The sequence below is a fragment of the Dermochelys coriacea genome, chromosome 9, assembly GCF_009764565.3.
Source record: "Dermochelys coriacea isolate rDerCor1 chromosome 9, rDerCor1.pri.v4, whole genome shotgun sequence".
Lineage (NCBI taxonomy): Eukaryota > Metazoa > Chordata > Testudines > Dermochelyidae > Dermochelys > Dermochelys coriacea.
In genome coordinates, this window is record NC_050076.1 from 56700133 (window position 1) to 56724933 (window position 24801).

A 24801-nucleotide genomic window follows, 5' to 3' on the forward strand; every position below is an offset into this window, starting at 1 on the left:
TTAATAGTGAAAAGTGCAAGGTCATGCATTTAGGGATTAATAACAAGAATTTGTTATAAATTGGGGACGCATCAATTAGAAGTAACGGAAGAGGAGAAGGACCTTGGAGTATTGGTTGATCATAGGATGACTATGAGCTGCCAATGTGATATGGCTGTGAAAAAAGCTAATGCGGTTTTGGGATGCATCAGGAGAGGCATTTCCAGTAGGGATAAGGAGGTTTTAGTACCGTTATACAAGGCACTGGTGAGACCTCACCTAGAATACTGTGTGCAGTTCTGGTCTCCCATGTTTAAAAAGGATGAATTCAAGCTGGAGCAGGTACAGAGAAGGGCTACTAGGATGATCCGAGGAATGGAAAACTTGTCTTATGAAAGGAGACTTAAGGAGCTTGGCTTGTTTAGCCTAACTAAAAGAAGGTTGAGGGGAGATATGATTGCTCTCTATAAATATATCAGAGGGATAAATATAGGAGAGGGAGAAGAATTATTTAAGCTCAGCACCAATGTGGACACAAGAACAAATGGGTATAAACTGGCCACCAGGAAGTTTAGACTTGAAATCAGATGAAGGTTTTTAACCATCAGAGGAGTGAAGTTTTGGAATAACCTTCCAAGGGAAGCAGTGGGGGCAAAAGATCTATCTGGTTTTAAGATTCTACTCGATAAGTTTATGGAGGAGATGGTATGATGGGATAATGGGATTTTGGTAAGTAATTGATCTTTAAATATTCAGGGTAAATAGGCCAAATCCCCTGAGATGGGATATTAGATGGATGGGATCTGAGTTACAGAAAATTCTTTCCTGGGTAGTATCTGGCTGGTGAATCTTGCCCATATGCTCAGGGTTTAGCTGATTGCCATATTTGGGGTCGGGAAGGAATTTTCCTCCAGGGCAGATTGGAGAGGCCCTGGAGGTTTTTCGCCTTCCTCTGTAGCATGGGGCATGGTTGACTTGAGGGAGGCTTCTCTGCTCCTTGAAGTCTTTGAACCATGATTTAAGGACTTCAATAGCTCAGACATGGGTGAGGTTTTTCATAGGAGTGGGTGGGTGAGATTCTGTGGCCTGCACTGTGCAGGAGGTCAGACTAGATGATCAGAATGGTCCCTTCTGACCTTAGTATCTATGAATCTATGAATTATTATGGACAACAGATGCAAGAACTTGTGCTCTGCAGTCTGTCTAATGCTGCGCTGCTCTTCTGCAGATCAACCGGATGGATTATGTGGAGATCAGTGTTGACCACAAGTTCCACCGACACCTCATTGGAAAGAATGGAGCCAATAGTGAGTGAGATGCCTTTTTATGGGCAATTTAATATGCTCTTACAGCCGTATTTTATCTATCTCCTTAATCTTCATTAGACAATGGCTGAAATTCTACAGGCCGTATTAACATCACTTGTCTTTACATTGATCAGCAGCTTCTCAAAAGGGCTATTCGCTCAAGGAACATTAGATGAGGAGCAAGCTGTAAGGCTTATTTTAACTCTTTGAAGTTGTCCTGGAGGATTAGAAGGTGTGAAACTTTCATTCAAGATGAGGAGCTTCCCTCCAGATCAGGGTGGAGAGTTAAACCTTTCCTCTTGAGTTAACTCATAGGAAAAACAATATATTAATGAGCTGGGAAGATGGTCCTAGAGGGTAGACTGAGTTCATGCCCATTTGTGCCTGCAGAAGGAACATCTGATTCAAGTTTTGTTGCTGTTCCAGGAATAAAAGTGGCAGATGCTGCATTCCTTATATCTGTGGACACTGTGCTGTCTGTCCTTGTAGGTTCTTGCTGGATGTTTTCTGTTGTGCAATAGACAATCCTGTTTTTTTGCTGAGCTCACAGGTGGAAAAGCTTTACCTCACCATCTCCTTAAAAATCCCCGTCTTTTCTTCTTCCACCCCCAGTACTTGACTAACTCCTTTTCAAGTGGCTGAAGCCTACTTTGGAGAGGCTGGCCTAGGGTTCAGGTAATCCCTGTATAAGAGAGCTGCTGTAATGATACCACCTAGCTTTCAGTCCTGCACTGGTAGGTGTGACAGAATGGACAAGTGTTTCAGCAAAATCCTTCTCTTGCAGTTAACAGGATCAAGGACCAGTACAAGGTGTCTGTGCGTATCCCTCCGGACAATGAGAAGAGCAACCTGATCAGAATTGAAGGAGACCCTCAAGGTGTCCACCAGGCCAAGAAAGAGCTGCTGGAACTCGCTTCACGTATGGTGAGCAAGAAAGCACTACACAACTGACTTTGACTAACAGAGACCCCCATTGGCAATGTGTTTGTACCATTTTTTTTTATGACTACTTCTGGAATTAGAGCAAAGGTGACCTTTCCCCACAACCACCACTTGTGTACCATACTGTACTCTTGCTGGAAGCGGAGTAAATTTAATGTCTGTCTGTGGGTGTTTGAGTCCACTTTTCAGCTTTAGGGAAAGGTAGCTCTGGTCTGGCATAGAAGATGAGGTCTGAAAGACGTGACGGCCTGATCAATTGCCATGTAGCAAAATAGAGTAAATAAAGGGCATGGAACTCATCCTCATGAAAACATAATTGTCATCTATGTGTTCTCAGGAAAACGAACGCACCAAGGATCTAATTATTGAGCAGAGATTCCATCGAACCATCATTGGGCAGAAGGGCGAGCGGATCCGGGAAATCAGAGATAAATTCCCAGAGGTAAAGCTTCTCCTAGCAAGCTGCAATTTGCAATCTGTATGTGACTGTACCTCCTTTTTGAGGTGCTCTTATATTGGGGTGCTGACTAAAATCTGTGTATCTGGATGAATGAATAAATTGTGGGGGTCCTCCACCGGCGTGTGGGTCATCATGGGGTTAGAACCTGGGACCTTTGGCACCAAAAGCACAGGCCTCTACCACTTGAGCTAAAGGCACAACTCCGTTAGCTGGTAGTGCGTAAGAGCCTACTACTCCCGTGTACCAACCATTAGAGGAGACCCTTAGCAAGAATGTTCTTTAACACAAAGACCCTTTCTACTAAAGGATTACTGATTCTTGACAGAGGAATTGTGCTGTGCTATGGATCTTCTATCTTGCCAATCACACCTTTGCATGTTATGTGATTCTGCTGTTAAGTGACCACCTCTTGCAGGTTATCATCAACTTTCCAGACCCAGCACACAAGAGCGACATTGTCCAACTTAGAGGACCCAAGAACGAGGTGGAAAAATGCACAAAGTACATGCAGAAGATGGTGGCAGACCTGGTATGAGAGCTTCCTGTGTTATCTTCCCCCAGCTCCCAGTCTTTTTATTTTTGGGACAGAGGATAACTGTGTGCTGACATCACACTTGAGCTTTGTCTGAAACCTTAGAATGTACAGCAGATGGGTGAGACACCTGCATTGTGCTGATGTTTAGTAATGAAGGGACAGCTCTTCTTACAGTGACTCCAGGATAACTGAGTGAGAAGGGGAACCACCTCCCAAACCCATAACTTCAGTCTGCTTCTATTGAAGTTACTTTTCTGACCTTCTCTCATTAGCAGTCAGGCACCTTCTAGGCAGAATGGTAAACAAAGAGGCTCTTTTCCAGGCGTTTTAAGAAATCCTAACGGAAGTAGAAAGGGTGGGCATGACCAAGCCTGTGTGACTTCATCTCGTCAGCTAACTAATTCTCTTCTTTCTCTTTGCAAGGTTGAAAACAGCTTTTCTATTTCTGTTCCCATCTTCAAACAATTCCACAAGAACATCATTGGCAAAGGAGGTGCCAACATCAAAAAGGTGAGGTTGCTACTGGCCCTCAAATGTTCTATGAAGTTCCTTTGTAGTCTCTGCCTTCAGCTACCTTCCAGTCATCAATCCACTTGCTCAGTGGTGAAGTAAAACTTAACTTTCCAGAGCTTCCTCTTGCATGCTCCACTTCAAACATGTATTTGTTTCTTATTGCAGATCCGTGAGGAAAGCAACACCAAGATTGATCTCCCGGCAGAGAACAGCAACTCAGAGACAATCATCATCACTGGCAAGAGAGCAAACTGTGAAGCTGCTCGCCACCGAATTCTCTCCATCCAAAAAGAGCTGGTAACAGGAACTGGTTAATTTAAGGTGTTATAAATGGAGTATAGAGGCCTGACAAAACATAGGTGACTTGACGTCATCTTAAATTCACAAAAACAAAGCAAACAAATTATACAGGAGGTAGTTAAACTTAAAGAATCCAGTCTCTTATGTGTTGAGTTCATGGCTTGAATGTTTGCATGGTTAAGATCAAAGAGCCCAGCTTCTCAGCAAAAGATACTTATGGTCCTTTCCAAAGAGGTTCTTGTCTTAGGCCTAATTGTCTTGGTAGTTTCTTTAGGCAGGCCTCCGTATCCAGCTTGCTAGATTGCAAATTCTGAGAGCTGATACTAAAAATGCCATATTAAAGACGGCTGAACTCAAGGAAACTTTGAAAGAATTTTTTTTTTTTTTGGTTCAAATTCTGAATGTTAACAGTACTAGCAACTGAACTGCTTAATAAAACGTTTAATACGGAGGTTGCTTTAATTTGAGACCAATCTCCCCAGATAATTGAAGACCACCGAATTGGACTGAGTCCTCAAAACATAGCAAGCTTTGTCAGGTCACCAAAGTAGGCAAAGAAATCTACCTGCCTAAACCTGAGAATATTTAGGAAAGACAAGTCCAGGATACAGTTTCCAGTGGTATGTAGTGCAGCCACTTGTCTCTATGTGGAGGTTTTCATGAATCCAGCCAATACTTCTGACCAGAATCTTATTGAATCTGCATTATTCACTTCTCTTCTGAAAGAAGCATCATCTACTAAAACTTTTTTCTTTGTGCCCAAACGGTAACAATGCCAAGGGGGGGGGGGTAATACTTTTCCCCAGTGTCCATTATTGTTCTGGGAGACTGGCATGTGCTGGCACATCCAGCTGCTGCTTGGCAGATATTGTAGATCCTCTGCTCAGATTTGCTTCTTAAGTGGTTGTGTGGTCATCTCCCAGTACTAAAATCCAATAATCTCAGTATTCTGATATCCGCAGAAGAGGAACAGACTGCTTCCCCCTCACCCAAACAATCTCCTCCCAACAGCTTGCCATACAATCCAACCTTAATGCCCTGGCTCCTTCTCCTAGGCTGACATCACAGAGGTGGAGGTCTCCATCCCCTCCAAGCTCCACAACTCCCTCATTGGTGCCAAAGGTCGCTTCATTCGCTCAATCATGGAGGAGTGTGGTGGGGTCCACATCCACTTTCCCACAGAGGGCTCTGGCAGCGATACAGTCACCATCAGGGGCCCTGCTCAGGATGTGGAAAAGGCCAAGAAACAGCTGCTGCATTTGGCAGAGGAGAAGGTGAGCCCTGCAACTAGGTAGAAAGATCAGATCCAACCACAGTCTCTTCCCTCTTAATGTGTGATCAATCCCACTCTGTGTGCCTTACCACAAGGAGGTGCTGGGTGGGGTGGACAATATAAAGGGGGGGCCCTGTCTTGGGGGTCATTATACTCCTCTTGTAAACGCAGTCGGAACATTGGTACCACTGCTTCTAGGACAAGAGACACTGATCCTGGTGGTTTTCGAGTTAGTAAAAAAACTAGCTATTCTGCCAACAAAGTGACTTAACCCCTTTGTTTGATCTGCCCTTTGCTCAAATGCCTCCTTTGGGTCAGGATGAAGAAGCAGAAATGTTGTCCTGTCCTCTTCTCTTCTCTTCTCCCCACCCTTACTTGGAATTAAAGCACACTGGTGTGTGACGGGAGTTGGTTAAACTCCAAGAGAGGCAACTTTCCTTCACTCCTCCCTCCTATCTAGCCTTAGCCCATGCCTACAAATTCCAAATGAGGGGCATTATTTTTTTCACATCCCTTGATATAATTATGGATGTAATTAAGGTCTCAAGTGACAGGAGTTACTCTAAGATGCATAACTGGCCACTTTATTTATTAACAAAAACTTTCCTGGAAATGGCTGCCTGGTGAAAGTGCTGGGTACTCTCATGTTATGGGCCAGATTCACAGCTGCAGTAAGCCTGCGTAGCTGGCTGGTGGCGTGACGCTGGCTTATCCTGCTATGGGTCTGGCCCTTGTGAATGAGCAGTTCTCTGGCTCACTTGGTCCTGCTCCTGTCTGCTCTCAGCACCATTTAATCCTGATGCATTCTTACTGGATTGTGTTGTGACATCCTCCCAAATGCAAGTTCTCATGGTGCGAATATTCTGATGCCTGGAGAATGTGAAGTAACATCTCGGATCTCAGATACCAGAATTCTTCTCGTTTGCTTTTACTTTGAAAGATTGGCTTTCTAGGCTGTGACACTAGTCACGCTTAGCCAAATGTGCATGTGCACAAACTTATTCCAGAAGTTTCTCCATGTATTCTGATGGTGAAATAATTGTTTGCAAGTACTCATTTGTGCTTTGTTCTCTGTGCGGTTGCTGACCTCTATTAGCAAACTAAGAGTTACACAGTGGACCTTCGTGCCAAGCCAGAGTACCACAAGTTCCTGATTGGCAAAGGTGGTGGCAATATCCGCAAGGTGCGTGATAACACAGGAGCCCGCATCATCTTCCCAACCTCTGAAGACAAAGACCAGGAGCTGATTACCATCATGGGGACCGAGGGGGCTGTCAGGGAGGCTCAGAAGGAGTTGGAGGCACTCATCAAGAACCTGGTGAGGGAGGCTTCCTCCATTCACTTGTCTTTCTACCCACACTTCCCATGTGTGCTTCTCTGCAGCGTAGGTGGTAGCAGGTGCTAACCTGTAAGTTGGGAGGAATTGCTTGGCCCTGGATAAGGATAACATGTCTATTTGGGAGGCCCTGGTAGGAGCTCAAGAATTAAGATATGCATGTTTACACTGCACACAACCCACTCCTCTAATGATAGGAGTGGTCCCACATTGTGAGCTATGGAAGAGACTTTCTAATCCAGAAGTGGAGTGGAATGAATAAACACCACTGTGTAATGTCTCCTCTCTGCAGGATAACGTGGTTGAGGACTCCATGGTGGTGGACCCCAAGCACCACCGACACTTTGTAATCCGGAGAGGGCAGGTTCTACGTGAGATTGCTGATGAGTACGGTGGTGTGATGGTCAGTTTCCCCCGTTCTGGCACACAGAGTGACAAGGTCACCCTCAAGGGAGCAAAGGACTGCGTGGAGGCAGCCAAGAAGCGCATCCTGGAGATCATTGAGGACCTGGTGTGTGTCACAGCAGGCTTGTTTTAAGATTCAACCCTTCTGTTTTACACATGTCACAAGTACCTTTTTCTGTACCACCTCTTCTTCTCCCCCCCCGCCCCCGTCCAAAAAGAAATTCCCCTGCTCCATGTAATGTGGAGGGTCCTGTTTTTGCCCAGTCTCTGACCTGAGGAACACTATGGCAGGTCACATGGGCCCCAGGTATCTGGCACTCTGAGCCTGGGTCAAAACCTAGGAATATCCAGGGTAACCCCCTATTTAGATCCTAGCCTAGGAAAGGTGCCTAGCCTCCCCAGCAGCCTGGCTGGGAGGAGATATACATCCCCTTTTGACCTTCCTTAGCCAGCTGTTGGGTGGCAGTTTCTTCTTGGCCAAGACTCTGCTGTGTTTCCTGTGCATTTCAGTTCCTTAATGCTTAGGAGTCCTCCTCTGCTCAAGATCCCAGCCTCCCCTCTCATTGTAGGAGCAGAAGGGCGGTGGTTAGGGGTCCCTAATTCTCTTCTAGTTATCTTTCTGGCATGCTCTGTTCAGCCCTTTGCTGTCTTCTGGGGGAGGTGAGGAGCTGTACTTTCAACACTGTCTTATTAAAGGGTAGCTTTCACTTGCTTCTGATTCTGGCACATACTGATCTGGGAGATAGTACCCAATGCCTGAAGTGCTCTGTGCACCAACTTTGGGGTTTCTGGCTCAAAAATTGGAGCCAATCCTCCCAAGGCTGGCTCTTTACAACTCATGAGCGGTTAAGTGCCTGTGCTCTTGTCCTTCTCCCTCAAGAGGCTCTTCAGGGGGAGGCAGGGTGATGGGAATGAAGTTTTGGTCTGTGGCCCTTACGCAGGTGTGGGGTAGCATTTGGAGGACAGGCTGCCTTGTTTCTTGGGCGCGGAGGTATGAGGGATTCTGGAAATGTATTGGACAGAATAATTGTTGTTCTGTCCCAACTAGGGCTGTCGATTAATCGTCATTAACTCACACAATTAACTCAAAAAAAATTAATCATGATTAATCACACTGTTAAACAAGAGATTACCGATTGAAATTTATTAAATATTTTGGATGTTTTTTCTACATTTTTGTATATATAATCTTGTATTCTGTGTTGTAATTGAAATCAGTGTGTATTTTGAAATCAAAGTGTGTATTTTGATTACAAATATTTGCACTGTAAAAATAAGAAATAGTATTTTTCAATTCACCTCCTACAAGTAAGGTGGTGCAATTTACAAGTGTGTGTGTGTGTGTGTGTGTGTGTGTGTGTGTGTGTGTGTGTTGCATAACTGCGCTCAAAAACAAAACTATGTAAAACTTCAGAGGCTACAAGTCCACTCAGTTCTACTTCTTGTTCAGTCAATCACTAAGACAAACAAATTTGTTTACATTTACAGGAGATAATGCTGCCCTCTTCTTATTTACAATGTCACCAGAAAGAGAGAACAGACATTAATTAAATTTGTGACTGAACTCCTTTGGGGAGAATTGCATGTCCCCACTCTGTTTTACCCTCATTCTACCATATTTTTCATGTTATAGCAGTCTCGATGACCCTGCACATGATTTTTCATTTTAAGAACACTTTCACTGCTGATTTAACAAAATGCAAAGAAGGCACCAATGTGAGATTTGTTAAGATAACCACAGCACTCGATCCAAGATTTAAGAATCTGAAGTGCTTTCCAAAATCTGAGCAGGACAAGGTAGAGAGCATATTTTCAGAAGTCTTAAAAGAGCAACGCTCCGATGCAAAAACTACAGAACCCGAACCACCAAAAAAAGAAAATCCACCTTCTGCTGGTGGCATCTGACTCGGATAATGAAAATGAACATGTTGGTCCACACTGCTTTGGATGGTTTTTGAGCAGAACCCATCATCAACATAGATGCGTGTCCCCTGGAATGGTGGTTAAAGCATGTGCATCTGGCACATAAATAACTTGCGACACCGGTTACAACAGGCCATGAGAATGCCAGTTCTCACTTTCAGGTAACATTGTAAACAAGAAGCGGGCAGCATTATCTCCTGAAAATGTAAACAAACTTGTTTGTGTGAGTGATTGGCTGAACAAGAAGGACTGAGTGGACTTGCAAGGTCTAAAATTTTATTTTTTAAATTTTTGAATGCAGTATTTTTGTACATAATTCTATATTTGTAAATTCAACTTTCATGATGGATTGCATAACAGTACTTGTATTAGGGGAATTGAAAAACACAAATTCTTGTCTTTTTACAGTGCAAACACTTGTAATCAAAAATAAATATAAAGTGAGCACTGTACACTTTGTATACCGTTGTAATTGAAATCAATATATTTGAAAATGTAGAAAACATCCAAAAATTTAAATAAAATGTATTCTTATTATTTAACAGTGCGTTTAATTGCGATTTTAATTTTCTTTAAATTGCTTGACAGCCCTTGTCCCAACCTTTTGCCTCCACCCTGCTCCCTTCCTGCCTATGACACACATGACTATATGAACTTACTATGGTGACAAATCTTTGAGAATCACATTTTGATCAAATAGGAGGGAGTGGGTGACAACAGGTGTCACCTGAATAATTCACCTGCTTTCTCTGTTAAACATGCAGGAAGCTCAGGTGACAATAGAGTGCACCATCCCCCAGAAGTTTCACCGCTCCATCATGGGCCCCAAAGGTTCCCGAATTCAGCAGATCACCCGCGACTATGGTGTTCAGATCAAATTCCCCGACAGGGAGGAGAACCCAGGTATGATGCTTTGAGAACTCTACTGCACTGGAAGTGTTGGTGGGGTGCTCTGAGCTACCCAGATCGCTGGGGGTTGTGCTGCTGCTTCAGAGGGAACCCAGCCAAGTTCTTAAGTCATGTAGTTTAAGTCCTTCCCGGCAGAGAGGCGATGTGGCTAGGCAGAAGGCAGCCTTGTAAGTGGACACTGCTGCTTTGAGCTGTGCACTCCTTAACCCTCCTCCAAGCCTAATACTAAAACAGGCAACTATGACAGTGTCTCGTACTTGGTATGGACTATAACTGCTGTCCTTTTGCTTCTGTCTCCTTAGGCTCCTTTAAGAACCAGGCCAAACTGCAATGGCAGGAGAGAGCTATTGTTTGGTGTATACCAAACAGCAGTAGAGGTTCTATAAACTTCAGGTCTTTTACCTTTAAACACTTTTGGAGAGGGAGAACTTTTAAACAAACCAGCTCTCCTTATCCCTCTTCCCCTCCCGCAAGTGAAAGAAGAATGGCTTGTATGCTCCACTACATATTGCCAAGTTTGGTCTCTAAAGTATACCACACACAGCAAGGCTTATTGATTCCTGGCTGCCTTATGTTTAACCACACCTGTTAAATAAGGTGTGGGGGAGGATCTTCTACCACTAGGGTGTGGTAAACCGACCATGAAACTAGACCACAGTCCTGACTGATGTAGAATATGCTGCTTTTAATGTGAAATATTCTGGGTCTGTGCACTTCATAACAGCTGAAAGAAAAGCTACTGGGAATGTGGGTTCTCAGACAGCAATGCTGGACTATGTGTAATGCTTATTACAATAATCTGCTGCTGCTGAGTAAGGAGAGGGTGCCATACAGAAGGGGGCAATAAAAGGAATTCTTTTTTTTGGGCTGGAGAGAGGCTGTGTTCCTATGTAAAGAGCAGGGCATAATGGTGAACACACTACAATCCAGGATGGAGCCAAGGCAGAGTTAGTACTGATGGTAGGTAACCTCTCGTACTACTGAAATGCTATTAAAATCTCACTTTCTTTATAGTGAATGTCTGTCGTCCTGCCTGTGTGCCTTGGGGTCCTGCTGGGGAAGGTGCAGGGTGTGTACTGATCTCTGTGGGAGTGATACCACTTTTGGAAACTGAGTTCTGTATTCACTGATAAGATTCTTATTCTGTTTGTTTCTATGCTCTCAGCCCCTGCTACAGAACCAGCCATGCAGGAGAATGGAGAGGAGAGTGGGGAAGGAAAAGAAGCTAAGGAGGCTGACCCCAATTCCCCAAAGAAGTGCGACATTATCATCATCTCTGGCCGCAGAGAGAAATGTGAGGCAGCCAAAGAGGCGCTGCAGGTATGTGGTGCTGCTGGCTCTCGGCAGGACTCTCAAAGCTCTTGTAATCTGCTTGTGCCCTGCAGCAGGAGGCTCTATTTGAATTCTCTGGGCTCTGGTGCCAGGTGGCCTTGCTCAAGTTGGTGTCCTCCTGGGACTAATGTGGCATAGGTAGATTATGTAGCCTAAAGGAAAGGGGTTCCTTTTATTGCAGCTAAACTTTCTGCTCTTTAATCTTTTGCAAGGTGGGTGTGAATTGACCTGGCCCGATAGGTGTTAAAGCAGTAGTGGGAGTTGCTTATGCATAAGGCTTTTTTATGACTTGTCCTTTCAACCCTGCCCCATAATACAAGAGTAATTGTTGTTTTCTTTATCGTTCCTCAATAAAGTCCCTTCGAACCTTTTCCAGGCTGACTAGTTTCAGCCTTGGCAAGTTCTCATCATAGCTAAGGCCATGTCTCAACTACAAAATTAAGTCAACCTAACTTAGGTTGGCATACAGCTGCCACAGTAATTGCATGTCTACATTTCACTTAAGCATGTCTACACTTTGCTGGTGAGGACGCATACCACTGACACAAGAAGCAGTGCTTGTATCAATTGTACTGTCAGTGTGGGGCATTGTGGGACTGCTCCTGAAAGCCAGTAACAGTTGACAAAAGCACCACAGGGTCTACACTGACACTGCATTGACCTAACTACATTGACTTTGACTCTGACACTCATGAAGCTGGAGTTAAGTTGGCATAGCGGGGAAATTACATTGACGGGAGCAAAATTTAAGTATAGACACTTCCACAGTTAAGTTGACATAAGCTGCCTTGAGTCATCCTAACTCTAATGGAGACCAGACCTAAGTGTTTCCATCCTTAATCTAATGACTTTCTTTCTGGGCCTTTTCAGCCTCCACTATATTTTAAGGTGAGGCTATGAAAACAGGGCACTGTACTCCAGAGGAGGCACCATTGTTAATTCTGAGTATATTCTTTAGTATCCTGCATTCTCATAGCTTTCACTGCTGCTTTTAGGCTTTCTTCTTGACTTCCCCATGAAGACTACCTGGTCTCTTTTCTAATCAATGGCTTAATGATCTTTTGATCAAACGTATTCAACTCTGGGGGATTCAGGAAGTGCCAGATCTCTCTCCCTTTCAGGACAGATGTGGCTAATCTAAATCACAGCAGGGCTGTCATTCAAAAGGCTTTGGGAGAAATCTTGCCCTTGACTCTGCAAAGTGTTTCTGCTGGGTAAACTCTATGCTCTTCCTCCCCCATGCAGGCTCTGGTTCCTGTCACCACTGAGGTGGAAGTGCCCTTTGACCTTCACCGTTACATCATTGGTCAGAAAGGAAGTGGAATCCGCAAAATGATGGATGAGTTTGAAGTAAGCTGAGTTTTGTCTCCCTCCCTTCCCTGGATCCCAGAGATCCTGTTGCTGTGAATGCTGCCTTTTGGGAGTGCCAGGAACATGGCCAAATCCATGGCCCCAGCAATCACTAGTGTGCCACAGGTATGGCAGGTACTGGACAATGAGTCTTTCATAGATATTAAGGTCAGAAGGGACCATTATCATCTAGTCTGACCTCCTGCACAACACAGGCCACCGAATCTCACCCACCCCACTCCTGTAACAAACCTCTAACCTATGTCTGAGCTATTTGAAATCCTCAAATCATGGTTTAAAGACTTAGAGGTGCAGAGAATCCTCCAGCCAGTGACCTGTGCCCCATGCTGCAGAGGAAGGTGATAAACCCCCAGGGCCTCTGCCAATCTGCCCTGGAGGTAAATTCCTTCCCGACCCCAAATATGGCTATCAGCTAAACCCTGAGCATGTGGGCAAGACTCACCAGCCAGACACCCAGGAAAGAATTCTCTGTAGTAACTCAGATCTCACCACATCTAACATCTCATCACAGGCCATTGGGCATATCTACCGCTAATAGTTGAAGATCAATTAATTGCCAAAATTAGGCTATTCCATCATATCATGCCTTCCATAAACTTATCATGCTTAGTTTTGAAGCCACATGTCTTTTGTCTCCACTGCTTCCCTTGGAAGGCTGTTCCGGAACTTCAGTCCTCTGATGGTTAGAAACCTTCGTTTAATTTCAGGTCTAAACTTCCTGGTGGCTAGTTTATATCCATTTGTTCTTGTGTCCACATTGGTACTGAGCTTAAATAATTTGTCTCCCTCCGTGGTATTTAACCCTCTGATATATTTATAGAGAGAAATCATATCTCCCTCAGCCTTCTTTTGGTTAGACCGTTCGTTTGATTCAGCCACTAGGGAGCTGCAGTAAGAACATGAGTCTTGTATTTGATCCCTTCCCCCAGGAGTGGGAGGAATGGGCTATGCATTGAAGTTCTGAACTGAATCATTCCCAAATGTCACCATCCTTCTCTTTCAAAATTTGTCACAAAGTAGTTTAGGATATAGAGGGGAACGGTGATTGGGATAAAATACAACATGGATTTACAAAAGGTAGATCATGCCAGACCAACCTGACCTCCTTCTTTGAGAAGGTAACTGATCTATTAGACCAGGGTTCTCAAACTGGAAGTCACAAGGTTATTACGTGGGGTTCTCAAGCCATCAGCCTGCACCCCGCAAACCCTGCTTCTCCTCCAGCATTTATAATTAAATATAAAAAATGTGTTTTTAATTTATAAGGCTGGGACTCAGAGGTTTGCTGTGTGAAAGGGGTCACTATTGCAAAAGTTTGAGAATCACTGTATTAGACAATGGAAATGCAATCTATCTACTCTACCTGGATTTGATACAGTCCACATGAGAAATTATTAGTTAAATTAGAGAACATGGGGATTAATAGGAGGATAGGTGGATAAGAAATTGGTAAAAGGTGGGACTACAACAGGTCATACTGAAATGGTCAGGCTGGAGGGAGATTACTAGTGGAGTTTCTCAGGGATCAGTCTTGGGACCAATCTTATGTAACACTTTTATGACTGACCTTGGTGCAAAAAGTGGGAGTGCGCTAATAAAATTTGTGAGTGACACACAGTTGGGAGGGATTGCCAATATGGAGAAGGACCAGAATATCATACAAGAGGATCTGGATGACCTTGTAAACTGGAGTAATGTAAATGGGATGAAATTTAATAGTGCAGAGTGCAAGATCATGCATTTAGGGATTAACAACAAGAATTTTTGCTATAACCTGGGGACATATCAGTTGTAAGTGACAGGAGGAGAAAGACCGGGTTGGTTGATCAAAGGATGACTAATGAGCTGTCAATGTGATGCAGCTATGGAAAAAAAACTAATACAGTTCTACGGTGCATCAAGTGAAGTATTTCCAGTGGAGACAGGGAAGTGTCGTTACCATTATACAAAGCACTGGTGAGTCCTCACCTGGAATACTGTGTGCAGTTCTGGTCTCCCATGTTTAAGAAAGATGAATTCAAACTGGAACAGGTGCAGAGAAGAACTACTAGGATGATCTGAGGAATGAAAAACCTATCTTATGAGAGGAGACTCAAAAAGCATGGCTTGTTTAGTGTAACCAAACAAAGGCTGAGGGGAGATACGATTGTATTCATAGGCCATGTCAGAGGGATAAATACCAGGGAGGAAGAGGAGTTACTTAAGTGCCAATTTGGACACAAGAACAAATGGCTATAAACTAGCCAACAACACGTTTAGGCTCAAAATTAGGTGGAGGTTTCTAACCATCAGAGGAGTGAGGTTCTGGAAGAGCCTTCCAAAGGGAGCAGTGGGGGCAAAAAATTGAACTGGCTTCAAGACTGAGCTTGATAAGTTGGTGGAGGGGATGGTGATAGGTAGGGCCCTACCAAATTCACAGTCATGAAAAATGAGTCCTGGACTGTCAAATCTAGTTTCTCCCTCCCCAACTGCCCCCCGCCCTGTGAAATCTGTATACCCAGATTTCACGGGGGAGACCAGCGTTTCTCAAATTGGAGATCCTGATCCCAAAGGGAGTTGCAGGGAGGGGGTCACAAGGTTATTTTAAGGGGGTTGCAGTATGCCACCCTTACTGCTGCCTTCAGAGCTGGTAGAAGAAAAGGAGTACTTGTGGCACCTTAGAGACTAACAAATTTATTAGAGCATAAGCTTTCGTGAGCTACAGCTCACTTCATCAGATGCATTTGGTGGAAAACAGAGGGGAGATTTATATACACACACAGAGAACATGAAACAATGGGTTTATCATACACACTGTAAGGAGAGTGATCACTTAAGATAAGCAATCACCAGCAGCAGGTGGGGGAAAGGAGGAAAACCTTTCATGGTGACAAGCAAGGTAGGCTAATTCCAGCAGTTAACAAGAATATCAGAGGAACAGTGGGGGGTGGGGTGGGGGGGAGAAATACCATGGGGAAATAGTTTTACTTCGTGTAATGACTCATCCATTCCCAGTCTCTATTCAAGCCTAAGTTAATTGTATCCAGTTTGCAAATTAATTCCAATTCAGCAGTCTCTCGTTGGAGTCTGTTTTTGAAGCTTTTTTGTTGAACGATAGACACTCTTAGGTCTGTAATCGAGTGACCAGAGAGATTGAAGTGTTCTCCAACTGGTTTTTGAATGTTATAATTCTTGACGTCTGATTTGTGTCCATTCATTCTTTTACGTAGAGACTGTCCAGTTTGGCCAATGTACATGGCAGAGGGGCATTGCTGGCACATGATGGCATATATCACAGTGGTAGATGCGCAGGTGAACGAACCTCTGATAGTGTGGCTGATGTGATTAGCCCCTATGATGGTATCCCCTGAATAGATATGTGGACAGAGTTGGCAACGGGCTTTGTTGCAAGAATAGGTTCCTGGGTTAGTGGTTCTGCTTCAGCCCCCAACTAAAACCTCTCCAACGCATCATCAAGGATCTACAACCTATCCTGAAGGACGACCCATCACTCTCACAGATCTTGGGAGACAGGCCCGTCCTTGCTTACAGACAGCCCCCCAATCTGAAGCAAATACTCACCAGCAACCACACAACAGAACCAATAACCCAGGAACCTATCCTTGCAACAAAGCCCGTTGCCAACTCTGTCCACATATCTATTCAGGGGATACCATCATAGGGTCTAATCACATCAGCCACGCTATCAGAGGCTCATTCACCTGCGCATCTACCAATGTGATATATGCTATCATGTGCCAGCAATGCCCCTCTGCCATGTACATTGGCCAAACTGGACAGTCTCTACGTAAAAGAATGAATGGACACAAATCAGACGTCAAGAATTATAACAGTCAAAAATCAGTCGGAGAACACTTCAATCTCTATGGTCACTCGATCACAGACCTAAGAGTGGCTATCCTTCAACAAAAAAGCTTCAAAAACAGACTCCAACAAGAGACTGCTGAATTGGAATTAATTTGCAAACTGGATACAATTAACTTGGGCTTGAATAGAGACTGGGAATGGATGAGTCATTACACAAAGTAAAACTATTTCCCCATGGTATTTCTCCCCCCCACCCCACCCCACCCCCCACTGTTCCTCTGATATTCTTGTTAACTGCTGGAATTAGCCTACCTTGCTTGTCGCCATGAAAGGTTTTCCTCCTTCCCCCCCTGCTGCTGGTGATGGCTTATCTTAAGTGATCACTCTCCTTACAGTGTGTATGATAAACCCATTGTTTCATGTTCTCTGTTTGTGTATATAAATCTCTCCTCTGTTTTTTTCCACCAAATGCATCTGATGAAGTGAGCTGTAGCTCACGAAAGCTTATGCTCTAATAAATTTGTTAGTCTCTAAGGTGCCACAAGTACTCCTTTTCTTTTTGCGAATACAGACTAACACAGCTGCTACTCTGAAACCTTCAGAGCTGGGTGGCCAGAGAGTGGCGGCTGCTGACTGAGGGCCCAGCTCTGCAGACAGCAGTGCAGAAGTAATGGTGGCAATACCATACTATGCCATCCTGTTGTGCTGTGCTGCTAGTGGTGGCTCTGCCTTCAGAGCTGGGCTCCTGGCCAGCAATCGCTGCTCTCCAGCTGCTGAGCTCTGAAAGCAGTGCAGTCACCAGAAGCAGTGCAGAAGTAAGGGTAGCAGTATTGCAATCTCCACACAATAACCTTGTGATGCCCCCAACTCCTTTTTAGGTCAGGACCCTACAATTACACCACCATGCAATTTTTTATTTTTAAAATCCTGTGACTGAAATTGACCAAAATGGACCATGAATTTGTTAGGGCCCTGGTGATGGGATTTCCTACAATAGCATATGGCCTGTCAGAGACTGCTAGTAGCAAAAATCCCCAGTGGCCAGAAACAGGACACTAGGTGGGGAGGGCTCAGAGTTTCTACAGATAATGCTTTCTCAGGTGTCTGCCTGGTGGGTCTTGCCCACATGCTCAGAGTCTAACTGATCGCTATGTTTGGGATCCAGATGGAATTTTCCCCCAGGTCAGATTGGCAGAGACCTTGGGGTTTTTTTGCTTTCCTCTGCAGCCTGGGGCACGGGTCACTTGCAGGTTTAAACTAGTGTAAATGGTGGATTCTCTAACTTAAGTCTTTAAACCATGATTTGAGGACTTCAGTAACTCAGCCAGAGGCAGGGTGGATAAAAATCAATGTTTTTTTTTTTAATCAAAACTTTTTTAATTTGATTTTTTTGGATGATAGATTTTTTCCTCACAAAGCATCTAAAAATAGATATTATAGCTCAAAGATGTCTCATCATAGAGTAGGAACTATAAATTCTAATTCTATATAGTATGAGACAATATATTCATGTAATGTTTAAGAAACATTTTGTAAATGAGTTTCAATAGTTCATGGGTTAGGGACCCTATCTTATGGGGTTTCAGGCACTTCTGTATAGATTATTTAGGTTAATCTTTCTATCTACCCAATGGGACTCGGTGCTCAGTCCAGAAGATACCATCAGAGATGCTTAGTTTTGCAGTTCTCAAACTCTGGATTTGTCTTTCCGGAGATGACAAGCTTGTTAACGCAAAAATATTTTTAAATTAATAAATTATATAGAGAGGTGAGAAATAACAGACCTCAGCCCTATTGTCCCTTTGCAAATTTATGTACACAGAGTCAATCCCTTACCACTCTCTCTAAAAGTGAAGTTTCAAAAAGTTCAGTGAATAGAAGACTGTTGGGGGCAGAATAGATCTGGACAAGGAGAAGAAATCTGGAGATAAATGTGAGAAGGGAGGGACATGCAGTAGAAACCAAAGTATATTCCAGAAGTCTTGAGGTCTTTCTGAGTATAGCCTTCATTGATTTGAGATCTACCACACCATTCACTCACTATACAGGAAAACCTATAATGGCAGCAGGCCATAAAAGAGATCCAGTTTGGGAATATTTTAATGAAGTTCCTCTACCTGTGGGTAAGACAGGCATGTGTGCAAAATGGAAAGAGTGCAACAAAGAAATGCAAGGCCTGGTTGCCTGAATGAAACGACATTATGAGAAGTGTTCCTTCTCAGGAGGAAGCTGCATTGAAGATGATGAAAGGAACAGTTCTGAACATGCAGAATCTTCAGGTTGGTCAATTTTTTTATTTCATACTTGTTAAGGACTACCTGTCTTCCTTTTGGACTATTCTTGAATTCTCATGTTTGAGCAAAAAATATAGCTGTTACTCTATATGGTACTAGCCTTTTAGATGTGGTTGTGATTTAAAAAAAAATAAATAGCTGAAATAGGCAGATCTTCCTTTTACAATTTCATCTTAAAGTAGTACTGAGTGTCAGTGAATGCAATGAGTAATACTAAATGAGCAGTATGGTAGTAGTAGTAGTAGTAATAATAATAATAAACTGCATTGACTTATTTTGTTTAGGAGAATCCATCCTCAACATACAGGATTCTGAAGACTATCCACCTTCAAGATCACCATCATTTTCTATAGTTTCAGAGTTATCTGCCAATGATAACGTTTCAGTCACATCATGTTTGTCACGTAGCCACAGTAGATCACCTATAGCAGAAAAAAAATCATCCAGAAACAACCATAGATAAGAACCAGCAGATTACAAAAAGGTAATTGATGAAAAAATTGCCTGGTTTGTTTCTGCAACAAACTCTCCTTTCCGTATGATTGAGAACCCACACTTCTTTAACATGGTTCAGTCATTAAGACCAGGATACAGTCCACCCAACAGAGCAAATGTCACAGGCAAATTGCTGGATAAAGTGTATGAAAGAGAAATTGAGCAGTGTGCAAAAGGTCTAGAGGGTAAAATTGTTAACCTGAGTCTTGATGGGTGGAGCAATGTCCACAATGATCCTGTTTATGCTTGTGTGACAACAGAAGAAGAGAATGTCTTCCTTACAGAAACAATTAATACATCAGGAAATGCACACACAGCAGAATACTTACAAGAAGAAAGAGTAAAAGCTATAACAAACTGGGTGGGGGGAAAAAATGCAAATGTCTAGTATGTAGCTTGGTCACAGACAATGCTGCAAATGTATCCAAGATGAGAAGAAATTATTTAGAAGAAGGTGAAGAGAGTCCCAAGCTAACATATGGTTGCAACATATGGTTGCAGTGCTCATTTGATGCACCTCGTAGCCAAAGACTTCAGTGTTCCAGAAATAAAGGCTAATGTTGTTGAAATTACAAAATACTTCTGTAACACCACTTTGCAGCAGCTGCTCTGAAAAAAGTGGGAGGAACCAAGCTAACTCTCCCACAAGACGTGCGATGGAACTCAGTGGTGGACTGTTTTGAGCACCATATCAAGCACTGGCCTAATCTGATGACAGTTTGTGAACAAAATCGTGAAAAAATAGATGACACTGTCACAGCCGAAGTTCTCAACATTGGGCTTAAGGGAAATGTTGGACACATACTGAGCGCCCTGAAGCCTATTTCTGTAGCCTTCAACAAAATGCAGGGAAATTGCTGTTTTATTGCTTGTGCTGTCGAAATTTGGAAGGAACTGAGATCTTTAAAAAGAGAAATATGCAATGACAGAGTTAAATTGCAAGCATTAAAAAAACAAATGGGACAAGCACTGTCTCCAGCTCATTTTCTTGCAAATATTCTCAATACTCTGTATCAGGGTCAAACTTTAACTGCTGAAGAAGAGGAGTTTATGACATGGACACCCAGCAATCATCCCTCCATAATGCCACCTATAATAAACTTCAGAGCTAAGGATGAACTATTCAAGAAATATGTTTGCTGATCTCTTAGTCACACCAGTGAACTGGTGAAAGTCACTTAAGCACTTGGATTCAGAGACTGTTGAAGTGGTGGTCTCACTTTTAACAGCAGTAGCTTCTTCTGTCGGTGTAGAAAGAATCTTTTCTTCCTTTGGACTAATTCATTCCAAATTGAGAAATCGTTTGGGACCTGAAAAAGCAGGAAAGCTTGCGTGGTTTTTTGTTTTTGTTTTGTTTTGTTGTTCCCCTTTTCCAGATTATTAACAAACAGGAAGATGAAGGTGAAGATGACTGAGTTAGCTGCAGAAGCCAGTATTTTAAGTTTCTCATGCTGAGCTGGCTGACATAAATGATTTTTTTTTAAAACAAAAAGTAAATTGATTAACTATTTTAAACAATTTTAATAAAGACAAAGCTGATTTTTAAAAACTTGAACATTTTAACTAAATTCAAAAAATCATATGCTTGTTTTGTTAAAATGTTTGCTGTTGAAGAAAAAATCCAGAATACGTAAATGTTTTAGTTTAAATAAAACAATTTAAATGTCTGTCTGGTGATTTTTTTTTTTTCTCATCCTAATACAGCATGGCAAGAAAATCCTCCAAATATTGATTAACCTGTTGTTGAATTGGAGATAGTCGTTGGGAGGAGAACTTCATAAATATCCGCTTCAGTTACCTTTTGGTAAATGAAGTAACTAACCAATCATTCAGTTTCTGATACAGCTGTAAAACTAATCTGAAAACTTTTCAAAATAAATAACTTTAAAAATGTATAGTGTGAACCTTCTAAAAATGAAGCCTACATCTATCTGATTTGTGAAGAATGAATTAAGGTTATAACCAACAAGAATGCACTTTATATAGAAATCCATGATTAAATTTAATCTTGGTGACTAAAAGCGGCGAAGAATCCTGTGGCACCTTATAGACTAACAGATATATTGGAGCATAAGGTTTCATGGGTGAATATCCACTTCATCAGATGCATGTCACATGTCTTGGTGACTAGTGATTCAAATCAAATCCACCCTGATTACAGGAGTGGGTGGGTGAGGTTCTGTGGCCTGCAAGGTGCAGGAGGTCAGACTAGATCACAATGGTCCCTTCTGGCCTTAAAGTCCATGAGATGCAGTTAGAATCCACCTGGAATAGTGGCACCAGTGTTTGATTTCTGCAGCCTCCTGGCTGATGCCCTGGAGGCAGGTTATTCCACATCTGCCTATTACAGGGCTCTTCTGAAGCAACTGGTGCTAGCCACTGTCAGACAGAATACTGGACTAGATGGACCTATGTCTTGACCAAGACTGGCCATTCCTATGTATACTGGTAGCAACAGGCCAGTGCTGCTCAAACCTTTCCCTTTCCCAAACCTCCCTAGTTTGGTGCAAGAGCTACCACATACCAGCTGCACAGTCAAGAACTAGTCGCACAGAGATGAATTGAAGTTTGTTTTGGTTCATTTGGTGGTGGTGGCAGCCGTGGCAGTGATGCTGAAACCTTAGGCTCTTCCCTCAGCAGCGAAGAGGTGGCATGTGGACTGGCTGTCTATTGGCCCAAAGTGAAAATAAGTGTGTGTCATTTAGGTGAACATCCAAGTCCCTGCCCCTGAACTTCGGTCTGATGTCATCAGTATCACTGGGCTTGCTGCAAATTTGGACCGCGCGAAGGCCGGACTGCTGGAGAGAGTGAAGGAACTGCAGGCTGAGCAAGAAGATCGGGTAAGCCCTAGTGGCACAGCCTGCTCCCTTCTCCCTTTTGCTCCTAGGAGAACTAGCCCCCTCCACCCCCAGCCCAAGTGTTTTCTAGCTTTGTGTAAAAGGGGTCAATGATATCGGAGGATGTATAGAGGCAGAATGCACCCTTGTAAATGGTGTGTATTTGGCCTGATATCTGAGCTCTTAGGGTAGGCACATGGGATCACCCTTTCAGACCCCCCTCTGCTGCCTCTGACAGCTGGACACTGCCCTCTGAACCTGGGCAGTAATGTGAAAATGATCAGTGACCTCCAGAACAGCTGGAGCAAAGTGGAAGCTCATATGGATTCGGCTCTGCAGCACTATTGGAGGCAGCTTCCTTGGCCTAAGATAAGGAATTTAGAGTTACGAAGGCTTGTTTGCTTCTGCCTCAAGTGAACTTGAAGGCTGAGTTACAAGCTCCCGTAACCAAGTTGCTGCACTGTAACCATGACAGTTACAGCTGCGTTAGCTACTAGCCAGATGGTAAGAGTCCATTCCACTTTGTGTTACTTAAATGTAACTTTAGAATCCACTTGCTCTTTTTAAATTAAATAGCCTAGGCGCACAGTGTGAGCGGATGAAAAGGTAGTGATTGGGCTGTCCAGTTTTTTTATCCTTTATCCCCAATAGGTGAGGCATTTGGAATAGGGCAATCTTTCTGCAGTGACAGAATGCATACAGTAACTGGTTTGGCTAGTGGCTTGTGTTCCAGCACTCTTCCATCTGACCTGGAAGTGGAACCTGCTGTGTAGACAATGGGTGAAATCTTGGCCGATTTTTTTGAAGTAATCTGGGGAGTTTTGCTATCTACTTCAGTGGAACCAGGATTTCACCCAATAGTTTTTAATCCTCGCTCTGTGAGGAATGCTTCTGAGTCCCATTCTCTACTCTCTTCACGTGAAGTGAGGTAGCTTGGTCGTACTCCCTGGCTCCTCTGCTCTGTTGGGTTTCCTCTCTGTAGTCCCCAGGACAGAACAATGAGGCACTGTCATGAGCAGGGAGCTATGGATAAATGAGCAGAGGCTCAACAGAAGCACAGGCCAGTGGCAGATGTGCACACAAGTACTTTGGCTCTGCAATCATGTGCACCTGTTCAGGTAGTGCCACCCAGAGCAGCCACTGTGGGAAAACCTGGGGCATGTTACGGGAGAGCAGAAAACTCCCCCAGAATCTGCCTAAATGTGTGGGGTCCCCTTACAGGCGGGATATTTGAAAGATGGAGGTAGAAGTTTGACATTGACAGGAATAGATGTAATTGGTCCAACCTTGGTATATACGCTGCTATAGCACTTGAGAGGGTCTCCCTTCTCATTACAGGCCTTGCGAAGCTTCAAGCTGACTGTCACTGTGGACCCCAAATACCATCCTAAAATTATTGGAAGAAAGGGGGCAGTGATCACCCAGATCCGCACAGAGCATGAGGTCAACATCCAGTTTCCAGATAAGGATGATGATAACCAGGTGAGGACTGGAGGGGGATAAAATCTTCTGGGGCATAATAGAGGCTCTGGACTCTGAATAGAGCACACATGACATTTCCTGCAGCTGCTCACTGCAAAATGCTGATCAAAGAAAAACCACCCCTGAGCCTGTCCCAGGCACGCCAGTCTAACACTGCACTTGGTTTCCAGCCCAGAGTCTCCTGTAGTGTTGCCTTCCAGTCAGACCTCTCCCTTAGAGGTCCAGGATGGGTTTGCTCCCAGCAACTCCATTCTAACTTCCTCCCCCACCTGCTTTCCTAGTCCCAGGATCAGATCACCATAACTGGCTATGAGAGGAACACAGAGGCAGCCCGGGACGCCATCATGAAGATAGTGAGCGAGCTGGAGCAAATGGTCTCTGAGGATGTGACACTTGACCATCGTGTTCATGCCCGCATCATTGGAGCACGGGGCAAAGCCATCCGCAAAATCATGGATGAGTTCAAGGTGGGCATGGAGAGTATGCTGGTGGATCCATTGCGGGGGCTGCTGTACAATGGCTGGGGTAGCTTGAACTACTTCAAACCCAGGACTTTAGTGCTCTTAATGCCCATGCTTTCTGCCCTCTGCAAAACCCTGACCTGGGCTGCAAAAGCTGGAGGGATGATGGTGCTGCTGTGTTACGGGGCATCTCTCTGTGGTCTCGACTGTGACTGAGCTGGAGATGGCTGCTCGCAGGAGTCAGGTGATGGGAGGCAAGGCCCCAGCCTGTCTAGCTGCACAGGCCTTGCTCTCTTCCTGTGCTTACTCTAGTCTGAGCCAGGGCTGTATGCCAGGGCATAGATGAACCCATGGCTCCTTCATACACCCCAAGCAGCAAAGTTGATTGGACACCACAACTGGGAATGGGTTAAAGCAGCCTGTTCTCCTCCCTTCCCCTTCTCTTTCCTTCCCCCTCCCCCCCCCACTTTGAGCAAAATGGGATCTCTGGAAATGGTGACCCAGGGTGTCTGAGTTCCAGTTAGTTTCTGGAGCTCTTCCCAGGGTGGGGCACGTGACTCCAGTGTTCCATACATAGGCCGAGAGAGAACTCCACTGAGCCCTTAGGCTGTGTCTGCACTGCAGTTGAACACCTGTGGTTGGCCTGTCAGTTGGCTGGGGCTACAGAGCTGTTTAACTGCAGGGTAGATGCTCAGGTTGGTGGGCCCTGGCTAGAGCCTGAGCCCAAGCAGCTACCTTGCAATTGCATAGTCCTGCAGCCTGAACCCTGGTCGGCTGACCTGGGACAGCTGCAGGTGGTCAGTTGCAGTGTAGATGTATCCTGAGTGTCTGCGGCCTGGG

General features: G+C 44.1%; 1 protein-coding gene and 1 long non-coding RNA gene across 13 annotated transcripts in view; both read left to right on the plus strand.

Annotated features, from left to right (window-relative positions):
* Positions 1-24801, plus strand: part of LOC119861508 (high density lipoprotein binding protein) — a 152578-nt gene that overhangs the window by 47817 nt on the left and 79960 nt on the right. For 9 of the 12 annotated variants that reach the window (XM_043491595.1, XM_038416731.2, XM_038416729.2 and 6 more), the window contains exons 11-25: positions 1208-1286; positions 2071-2210; positions 2566-2670; positions 3104-3217; positions 3647-3733; positions 3902-4033; positions 5092-5310; positions 6406-6627; positions 6938-7156; positions 9738-9876; positions 11048-11202; positions 12460-12564; positions 21887-22021; positions 23357-23500; positions 23782-23967. In XM_043491595.1, coding sequence (XP_043347530.1) covers positions 1208-1286; positions 2071-2210; positions 2566-2670; positions 3104-3217; positions 3647-3733; positions 3902-4033; positions 5092-5310; positions 6406-6627; positions 6938-7156; positions 9738-9876; positions 11048-11202; positions 12460-12564; positions 21887-22021; positions 23357-23500; positions 23782-23967 — 2181 coding nt within the window. The remainder of the gene's footprint in view (positions 1-1207; positions 1287-2070; positions 2211-2565; positions 2671-3103; positions 3218-3646; positions 3734-3901; positions 4034-5091; positions 5311-6405; positions 6628-6937; positions 7157-9737; positions 9877-11047; positions 11203-12459; positions 12565-21886; positions 22022-23356; positions 23501-23781; positions 23968-24801) is intronic. The other 3 variants (XM_043491599.1, XM_043491601.1, XM_043491600.1) reach the window with 1 other exon arrangement.
* On the plus strand, positions 17686-19116 carry LOC122455643. The gene is made up of 2 exons (XR_006273991.1): positions 17686-18671; positions 18971-19116. It is a non-coding gene; the product is annotated as an uncharacterized LOC122455643 (long non-coding RNA).